The sequence below is a fragment of the Thunnus albacares genome, chromosome 15 (assembly GCF_914725855.1).
Source record: "Thunnus albacares chromosome 15, fThuAlb1.1, whole genome shotgun sequence".
NCBI lineage: Eukaryota > Metazoa > Chordata > Actinopteri > Scombriformes > Scombridae > Thunnus > Thunnus albacares.
The window spans coordinates 25,131,590-25,142,425 of NC_058120.1; the positions used below are offsets into that span (position 1 = coordinate 25,131,590).

General features: G+C 37.3%; 1 protein-coding gene across 9 annotated transcripts in view; it reads right to left on the reverse strand.

Annotated features, from left to right (window-relative positions):
- Positions 1-1,957: 1,957 nt before the first annotated feature.
- The window catches only part of slc4a11 (solute carrier family 4 member 11), a 126,204-nt gene continuing 117,325 nt past the window's right edge, over positions 1,958-10,836 (reverse strand). For 8 of the 9 annotated variants that reach the window (XM_044374665.1, XM_044374662.1, XM_044374666.1 and 5 more), the window contains 4 exons: positions 10,190-10,363; positions 9,031-9,226; positions 6,470-6,639; positions 1,958-2,724 (listed from right to left, as the gene is read on the reverse strand). In XM_044374665.1, coding sequence (XP_044230600.1) covers positions 2,481-2,724; positions 6,470-6,639; positions 9,031-9,226; positions 10,190-10,363 — 784 coding nt within the window. In that variant the 3' untranslated portion in view covers positions 1,958-2,480. Of the gene's footprint in view, positions 4,965-6,469; positions 6,640-9,030; positions 9,227-10,189; positions 10,364-10,836 lie in introns of all 9 variants that reach the window. The other variant, XM_044374671.1, reaches the window with a different exon arrangement.

The following is a 10,836-nucleotide window of genomic DNA, read 5'->3' on the forward strand; positions in this document are numbered from 1 at the left end:
CTGTTGGGGGGATTGATTTTGAATATTATGTATTTATAAAATAAATATAGACAAAAAAACACCACTGATGTTTTTTCATACAGCTTCAGTCTGGTTAATAATTGAAAGTTTCACCTGAGGATGGCGCCACAGGAAAATCTATGTGGTTATTCAGATATAAAGGGTTTATCCCCTTGGGAGCAGGAATGTGCTCTGTAATTTGCTCCACATGTTTTTTATTTATTAACTCTAACTTGTTTGTAGCGTTTTCTTGTCTGGTTGTTTGTTTAACATTTTCAAAGTCCCCCTCACCTCAAAAATGTTTTTTCTTGTAACTTCAGTTGGATGTTTGAGCTTCACTGTGCAGAAAGATGTACAGAACTGTGCAAAAGTTTTAGGCAAGAATGGATTTTATTCATCAATTAATTTCATGCAAAGTTCAGTAAACAGAGGAAACCTAAAGTCTAAGCTGCTTCTGTCTCTTCATGTGATCCCAAACTGACTCCATGATGTTGAGATCAGGGGCCAAACCATCTGCTGCAGGACTCCTCGTTCTTCTCGTTGATGAAGGTAGTTCTTTATGACTTCGGCTGTATGTTTGGGGTTATCGTCAGGCTGCAGAATAACGTTTGGACCGATCAGACATCTCCACGATGGTGTTGCATTATGGATAATAATCTAAACATCTAAAGTGTCTAAAACTTTTACACAGTACTGTATGTGCAGAGTTTCACATTAAAAGCCTGTTTTCACATTCATCTGCTGGAAGTGGAAAGTTCCTCTGTGCTTATTTGAAATTTTACACACATTACTGTTCTGAGCAGAGTATTTTTATGTCTTAATGGATGTCTGGAGGGGATCTTTAACATTTTTATTTTTTTCTTCCTCTTATTTTGATTGCAATTCTGCTGTGTATGAAGCGTTTTATCCATTTGTCAATTTTAAGTTGAGTCGGGTATAAATGAGCTGTTAACGCTGGAACATTTACATGGATGTTGTTAAAATGTCAATATTGATAAATGTGCACTGCGCCCTATAAATAAGTTAGTTAACATTTAGGCTTGTGAGTGGTGCAAGAGGAAAATGTTGATCATTTCTCTTTGGAGAACAGGAAATTTACTCAATAAATTTCATCACAGTCAATCTGCTCTTTAGATTTTGAAATTTCCTTTGTGCAAAAACAAAAAAGCATAATTATCACTGTGATGTGTTTTTGATGGGAAATGAGGAGGAAGTTCTATTATCTCAGTAAACCTTCAATCTCTGTATACATCCTGCTCTCTCTTATCCTCATTTCAGTGTTATATTCTCATATTTTTACTGTTATCTTTAGGATTGGGTATCAAGTTTCAGTGCTGAGACCAAAACTACTTTTTTATACTTTTTATTTGAAGTTCTTAAATGTCACAATTTGTCAACACTTACACTAAAAATCTAAAATGTGCCTACACTAAACAAACAAAAAAGAAGTGATATAACAATATCTAACAATTTAACAATTTTGGATTAAGTTTTGATTAAACTTTTATCTTAATCTGTAACTACAGTCAGAAAATAGGCGAGTAAAGTAACATATTTGACCAGACATTTGACCCCACTGATCAGCACTTACACCTTTCAACGATTCCCAGGTCGAATTCCCAGCACTAGTTATCATTGAGTCGATTCACATGGATAGATTGTCTTGTTGAGTAACTACACAACAGATAACACGTACTGAAAACACACTGCATGTACTACTGCATGTGTAACCCTTAACATGACATCCTGACCTTTTGTGATACCCTGTCATGAACCAAAAAGGCTGGCTCTAGAGAAATGGTCAAACATTATAATAATATAGACAATCATTTAGATATTTTGCTTGTAGCCAAAGTGTCTGACAGTTTGATCTTTGATGGCAAAAAAAAGGTTGATGCAACACTTTTTTGGTGTATGTTGCTTGTTTACCTTCAATAAACACAAGCGCACGTGAATATTTACATCACTACTACTTTTTATTTGGCAAACAGCTTGAGATAGTCTCTCTTTTTCAGTGTACAGTATATATATACTATAATAAACCAACACATTCTGTTTGATAACCATTTTTTTCTCATTTTTACATATTACAGCTTACAAATATAGCTGATCTTTTTGACAAAATTACAGATTCTGTTTGACACCTAAATTAGTATGCTATATAAAAATCCACACATCTTACATTCATGAATAGAAAAAGTAGGCTATATGAAATCGGGAAAAGAAAGAACAAAACAAAACACCACAGTACGCAATTTCAAACAAATCCAATTAGGAAGAGTGTGAAGGGGGAGGGGGGGCGAGGGGGAGGGGGAGGGGGGGGAAGGTGGAGTCAAGGTTTCACAAACAGAGTAATATGTCTTTCACTCTGAATCCAATGTTAAGTCCTCTGAGAGAAGTTTGCTGCTATTCCAAAAATCATCAGTACAGAGAAGATATCAAGGAACATCAACAATACTGTCACATAAGTAGAAGAATGGTTAAATCTCTGTACTCGGTCCAAAGTTAGAAACTAATACCTTGCCATGGATTATAATGAATAGTTGATAAAAACTAAACTTTGCATTGCAAACTGTACATATTACTTCATACCTCACAATCTCTTCTCTCACCAGTGCTGTCTTAAGGCTTAGTCCAAGGATTATGCAAATGCTCCCAAGCTTCCCTTCATGCCTTGCTATCTCGGTATGAGACATCTGCTTAAATTCGACATCTTTCTCACATCTGTAAGACAAAGTTGAACAGAACCGCATGAGGGAGCTGCCATTTGGATATTGGGAAAGCAACTAAACCGTAATAAAATCCGGCACTGTGAATGCCTCGTTGACAGGCAAACTTTTTCTTTTTTTTTTTCTTCTTCTTCTTCTTCTTGATGTGTGCAATAATTGAATCAGCACAGAGCAGAGTTTGTTTTTTTTTTGTGTGTGTGTACCATGACGATGGACTGAAAAGTTGCCGTCTTTAAAAATACAGCTGGCCTGTTGTTGCTTCACTGATGGGTCCGCGTTTGATGTAAAACCAGCATCTCACCAGTGAAGTTCTGTTTTTATACACAGTATTGCTGAATATTGAGCATTGCATTCGGTTTATTGAGAAGTTACTGTTTGACTTGCTACTTTTTTTTTCTTTTTTTTTCTCTGTGTGTGTAGGATACATGTCCATTGGCATCACATTGTATCAAAAAACCCAGATGAGACATGCTTTAAGCAAACCAGTGCTTAGAAATGTTTTTTTTTTTTCCATTTGTAGATAACAAGATAATCTTTCCAGACGTCTGGATTATTACATGACAACGTTTGCAAGCATTGATCTAATCATAACATCTAAATAGAAAACAAGACCGGATTATTCTAAAACTCATCTTTGAACACTTGTCCACAAAAATAAAAAATAAAAAAAGGATGCATTTTCGTTGAACCCAAAAAACCCAACAAGCTTTTATTTATTTATATTTTTTTTTCACCAGTACTTCCTCTCTTCTTTACTAGCAATGCACCAGAACTGTGTTGGACCTTGACATGGAGCTGGAAGGGACTTTGATATGTAAACACTGTGACGAAGCCGAATGTAAGACAAACACTCAAAATACAAGAATCAGCAACTGTGGAATGTAAAGGAGCAGAGAGAATCAAAGATCTCCTTCCAGTTCGGGGTAAACACACAATATTATAATTTTGTACTTAAAAGATAAACTGTCATCATGATAAATAAATATTCTATTTCAATTTAAACCTAAAATATTTTTTTTTCTTCGTATATTGCCATAATATATTCTAATATATTCAGGATTTTGATAAAGATTTAACTATATGTTTTGGTTTGTGCTGTCGTTCTAAATAATTACATATAACATATACCTGTGGAATGTGTTTTTTATTCGGTTGAGCACTTAAATTCCACCTTAAAAATTAGGTTTTTCTAAAGAGCTGACAGAAAGCTAGATGAAGGACAGATTAGCTATGTGTCCATGACACACACACACATACACACACGCACACACACTCTTTTTCCTCTCCTTAATGAACACTGGCGTTTGCTGGAATGACTTAGAAACTAAATATGTGCGGGCACAAGTGTCCTTTATAGAAAAAACTGGGGGGAATCACAGCTAAAAGGTTCAGGAATGTAAAGGTTTTAACACTGCACAATGATAGAAATACAAAAGGTAAAGATGTACAGTGGCCTAAATGCAGTGTTCTTACCAGTTAATTCACCCATGGAAAAGTATTTAAGTACTTATCAACACGGTGTAAGTATGTAAAATTTACTCATATATGACAGTGTAAAAAACACAATGTGAGTGCAAAGTGTCAAAAAAGATATTGTTCATACTTACATTGTGCCATTACACCTTTCTAAGTACTATACAATATACACTGGGCAGCATTTTTATTACTTACACAGTATTAGTGAGTACTTCAAGTACTTACCCCACAGGTTAAAACACAGATGAATACACTGCAATAACGATATAGTAAAGTGTTACCATACAAAGTAAAAGGTGTGAGAGGAGAACATGGAGGTATATGGCACTGAGCGATCTGACAGGGTCAAAACGGAGGTGAAACAGGGAGTTCTGGACGGTCCCGTTTATTGGTAGAGCTTTTTCCTCGGAGAGAGATTCTGTCTGTCCACGTTTGGAAAACATTTCCCACGGCTCTCGTCTCTCTTCTTCAACACGACTTCCCCACATTTCCAGTGCTTCACCTGTAAGAATGTTCTTATCTGATACAAAAATCAAAACAGTCGGTATTTCTCCTTTTTGCTTCCATACAGTTTTGCATTGAAAAATATGTTTTTTTTTCTTTCCTCATTTCTTTTTTTTGGTGTTTTTTTTGTGTTTTTTTTCCATTCCAGACGTCTTTTTTGTGGACACAGAGCTTGTCTCCATCTGTGGCTACATGTGTTGGGCATCCATTATGTCCAAGTATTTGGCCTCAATGATATGAGGAAGCACGTTGTTCCTAAACACAGAGCAGAGCAGACAGAATTTATCTCAGTTGTTACTTGTTAGGCCAGAAATGAGACGGAAAACATTCGGAAAAAAGCGAAACCATTGAAATGTCAGATCTTATCACACAAGATTTATCACTTCCTTCTCAGTAGTAACAGCGAACGAGAGAGCGAGTCTACGATACTGTGGTGGCTGATGTACAAGTATGCGGAGATCTGGGTGGGAAAGCGACCGTAAAAAAACATTACATCTTTAACTTCGCAGACATTGTGTGACTTTTCTTTTTCTTCCAATGCGGCGAAATGCAGCTGTTGAGGCTGCAACAGGAAGCCATGAACATCAACTGTATGTGACATATCTGCTGAGTTAAATGATAAAAAGAAGTAGTGTAACTTGAGCCAAGTCTGATAAGGTCTGCTGAAGCTTCACAAACTCTCTAACATGATGAAATTACATAATTGAACAAGTCAATTTGAAATGACGATCAGTGTGATGTTACATTGGTAAAACTGGTCATATTTAGCAGCAGGTTTGTAGACTGCCAGACGTCATTCAAGGTATCAAAAGTAAAAGTACTCAGTCTACTCTTTATTATACTTTGTTACTTTCTACTACTGGTGTAAAGGGAAGGTGTAACTAGCAAGACTGTAACCAAATGAATGTACTGGATCATTAATATCAGGCCTGCAACTATCAGTTATTCTCATTATTGATTGTCGATTACTCGTGTGGTCTGTAAAATGTCAGTAAAATGTGAAAAATGTGTCTTGTTTCGTCTGACCAGTATAAAACAACAGAAACTATTCATGTTCTCTATGATGGAACCTGTGATTTTTTACAATTTTTGCTTAAAAAATTATTTAAATGATTATTTGACTCAAAAATCAACTAACTGTTGCAGCTCTAATTAATATCGCTGCTACTTAGACACTATTGAGCCTCAAACAGTGTGTTTCAGCAGAATTGGCTACGGTTACTCATGGACACAATAATTATACCAAATGGTACAAAAAATTAAAAATACCTCCCTTTAAAACCATGAAAAGTAATATATAAATAATTCTTTAGAGGTGAAATGAACTATTTCAAACCATTATTTGTTATTGAAAACTAGTTTGATGCACCAAAAGAAGTCCAGGAGAGTTGTGGTGAGTTCCTCTATGGACGTATAAATATCATATAAAATGCATCACACACATCTGCTGTTAGTGCTGCAGTCACTGTTTTCACAAGACTGAACAGGTGAACTGCAGTACAAAACATTTGCATGTCAAAATGTGAGCTGCTGCCAGATGTTTCCAGCTGAAACACATTAAACTGTTTCATAGAATTTAGATGAATTGATGAATAAAACTAGAATCGCCTTGTGTTCTTTGGAGATATCATGTTGTTTTCATCCTGAGGGCGGATTCGGGTCAGACGCGGCGCTCGTTAACTGTGTGCTGCTGGATGTCATTCCGGGTTTAAAGCACTTTAGAAAATCATTTTTCGGCGACAAAATGGCCGCGGACGTACCTGATTGGGATCAGCAGGATCATGACCAGAGGGAAGATCATCTTCATGTACGGTATGGGGTACATGCCAAACGTACACAGCACCAGCAGCTGCATCATCTGCAGGAAGGTGAAATAGTGGATCTTCCTCTGGGGCACTTTGCGGATGTAGTGGGTGGGCGGGTAAGACGTCTGCAGGAGGTGAGAGGATCAGGACAGATTAAAATACAATCTCCCCTGAGGTTCTTTTCCTCACTATCCTCAGGTCTCCAACTGTCTTAAAGAAATGACTAAGGGAAGTGGACGGCCCACACACCTCTAAGAAGACTGGGTTTTAAAGCGTATATAACATTTAGCTTTCGACGGATGCTTTCTTATAAGAGTATTTAAAGCATGAGGGTTCCCTGTGTGGATGGGTGAGGCCAGACACAGGAGAAAAGTTGCTGATATTATTTTAAACCTACATTTGATAAGATTTTTATGTAAACATGCACCTGTCTTCCTATCAATCTGTGTGTAGCTGCAACAAACAAACTCTCCTTCATCTAATTTAGTATCAGGTCTGAACCTTTTAAAAGCTCACAAGCTTTCAGGAGCTGATAAATCAAAATTTACAAGATATCCATGCAAAGAAAACCATTTCACAATCCTGCAAACAATACCTGCAACCGTTTTGGAAACATGACTTATCTGGAAAATACAACAACGAGACTCAACAAATCTCCATCTTTGTTGCTTGAAGCCCGAAAATCTCTCATCAAACAAAAGAAACTTCAAACTGTGACAAAACTTCTTGTCAATGCAAGAAGGAGACGGTACTTGTGAAAGCTGAAATGTTTACGTTTTATAAATATTTCCTTACATTCATGTTGAATATTGTGATTTTTAGTGATAGGTAAATAAAAGGTGAAATACAGAAATAACTGATCTATCCAGAAAGAGATGGATTCTTTCTTGTATCTAAAAAAAGAGGAAGAAGATACAACGCTCTCTACTCACGATAATACCATGAACACTGGCTGCTGGATCCTCAAATTAGTTAATAATGAAGAAGAAAGACGAGGACAGCACTCCAAATTGACTTTTTAATTACCACACAGACGTTTCGAGCAGGACGCCCTTCAATTTGGAGTGCTGTCCTAGTCTTTCTTCTTCATTGTTAACTCTTTCCTGTATCTTTCATCTTTTTTTTTTTTTTTTAATCTGTACCGGTAGACCAGGGCCCACATTTATCAGACTGCTGAGTGAAATCCTTCACTGCAAACTTTTAGAATACAAGAATTAAAACTACTGATCAAATGTCTTTAAAGGGAATTTTGAGGTCTATCTCAAGAAGTTCAGAGCAGATCCAGATGGCTGCAGAACAGACAGAGAGGTAAACAAACCTTCTGAGACCTTCTGGAATAACGTAGAAAATATAATTGGTCTTGATGAATAATTTGTTAGCTGCAGCGATACTTATAAATCAGAAATGGGTAATTTGAGCTTTTATTTGTGTTTGCTTTGGACACTTGATTAGATGTTACACCATTTATGCATTTATCATAATGGTGCAAATAAGAAGGATAAAGCTCACTATGTATTTTCATTGTATAAACTTATCAATGTGCTACTAAATTCTCCTTCTTCTATGATTTTTTTTTTTAGATATAACTCATCTACCAGTTTGGTTCTTTTTGTTTCCATTTCAGCCAATTTCATCCATATTTATATATTTATACATTATGAATACATTACATTTTTGTTAATTTCACATGTTAATTTCTACTGGAGATATTAAGGATTTAACACAAATAGAGGGAACTTTTATTAAAACATCACTGAGTTAAATATAAGGATTGGCAGATGTTGGCTCTTGAATGACAGTCTTACACGTTATGATAAATGTTTTGTTGTTGCTCACCCTCAGCAAATAACATTTTCACTCCTAAGAACATTCTTCACTGCAACTCTTGTAAGTTTGATAAATATGAGCCCAGATCATATTGTCTGGAGTTCACTGCCAACAGGATCTCTGGGCACTGAAGTAAACATTTTTTTTTTTTTTTGAACAGTTACCTCTCACTACCATTTGGAGGCACCATTGTGTGAAGTTACCAAGTACAGTTAAGAGGAAAATGTCTTGCTGCATCTCTTCTTGAGACAGTGGGGAAGGTGAAATCGGACACTGAGAAGAAGAGACTCAAGAGAGAGATTCTAGTATTTTCTATCGCTGGGAAAAGTAGTGTTTGCATATATGTGATTGAATGCTTTTAATCTGCCTGACCAGGTAAACGTGTTCATGAAAAACAATAAGACATGTGGCTGATGTGGCAACACTATAATGATGTTTATTTCCTAGCTGATCTGTCCTAATCTCACTAATCCCCACCCACCTGGTATTCTGAGTAGATTAAAACAAAGACAAAAAATTATATTTGCAAATATTATTTGACTCAGGTCTGGTCCTCCAGCACCGGGCAGCCAGTCAACCGTTTGATCTGCAGAGCCCTGCGATCGACATATGGTCACAAACACACTCATTTATTATCTCACTCTCTTACACACACACACACACACACACACACACACATACACACACACCTGCTCCTTGAGGAGGAGAGCCATGCGGTCGCACATCTGGTTTCCATCGATGGAGGTGAGGGCGATGTAAAGGAATAGGCCATAGAGGACAGGTTTGGGGATCCACTGCAGTGGGACGGGCAGCAGCAGCACCGACACGCCGATGAAAATGTTGGCAGCCAGAGACGTCAGCCGGGTCTCCTTCACCTGGACGATACTGAGGAGGCGCACACACACACACACAATTACACACATAAATGAATGGTCACTGGAAAGCGCACAATTGCCTCATACAATGCAACAGACAATATTTTTTTCAAGGATTTTCTTATCAGTGTTCCTGCACATTTTCCATTTGATTACTTGAGAATTTTCCAAATTGTCAGAGTTTGAGGAGAACATATATATTTTCCTCTGTGTAGGACTATAATAATCCAAAGAAATCTATATCCTGATTGTTGTATGAGTGAGTTTTTGTTAAGACACACCATCAACTGGCCTTCTTTCTTCTTTAAACTCAATACATAGAAGACAGAGATTGTAATTGACCTTCCTCCCACACAAAGAAAAAACTTACTTCACTTGTTCTGATGTGAACGTCTTCTGATTGGTCGTATGACTGCCCTCACACTTTGTATATGATGCTTATATAGTCTCTTATTTAATGTCCACTTGTCTTTTTTAGACAATTTTTGTTGCTCCTCATATCTATCCTTTTCCTTTTCTTGGATAGTTTTACCACTACATGCCTTTAAATATAGTCAAATATAATATAAATACTCAGATTTAGAAATTTGGAATATTAGTTCAAGACGTTTAAATACTTTCAAGAAGCCTGAAAACCCAGTATGTCTAATTAGATCTCCTGTTCTTATGTAAGATTGTCCCCTTTTCCCCATTTATCACACTTAACTACTTAAGTAATCCTGACTGTAAGCTAACTATATAATTTTGCATATTTCTGTTTGGCCAGAATGATGAACTTAATCCTCTCATCTCTTGAAAACTCCCTCACCTCTTCCACCCAAAGAGAAAATGGTTAGTTACATAGTAATCATGCAATCAGAGAAGGGCAGGATACAGTAGCCTGCGACACAAAATTACAGTCACCACACGCTCTGAAGACGACCTTTAATTGAGCGTCTGATTAGCGCCGGCGGTGAGAGGGCGGGTAACTCACGTCTCGTAGAGGTGCCCTCCCTCCACGCGCTGCTCCACGAAAGCCAGCTGGCGCACATGGAGGGTGGAGTGAGGGAAGGCTGCGTGCATCCAGGGCAACCCCAGCACCGACATCAGGATGTTAATGAGCCCAGAGAGCATCAGGTCCCAGTGATACGCCTTGCCCTTCAGCAACCTGAGGAGCAACACAACTGTTACGCACGACATAGTGCACCACAACAACGGGGTAAAAAACCACAGCAACAACTCGTTTAAAGCACACGAATAAACACACACGTTGTACATGTGAACATAAACACACAGATTTAAAAAGACAAAGACAAATTTGCATACAGTATTATATAGAAGTGATCACACAGTAGTAATCCATCCACACACACACACATATATACAAAGGGCACCATTCTCCTGAGGTTAATGATGCCCTTCAACTCACTCCTATGTTTCACTAATTCCTCTCGTTCTAGATACAAAGTCATGTATCGTGTGTCCTCTCGTGTCTTTATAGGAAGTAAAGTATAAATCGATATGTCACTGATGATGACATAAGAGATGCAGCATGACGTTACTGTAACTTTACATCAAAGGAGCTGCCACTTTTATGATGCCATGCAACATTTTTGTGCATCGTCCTTGCTTTTTCAATAG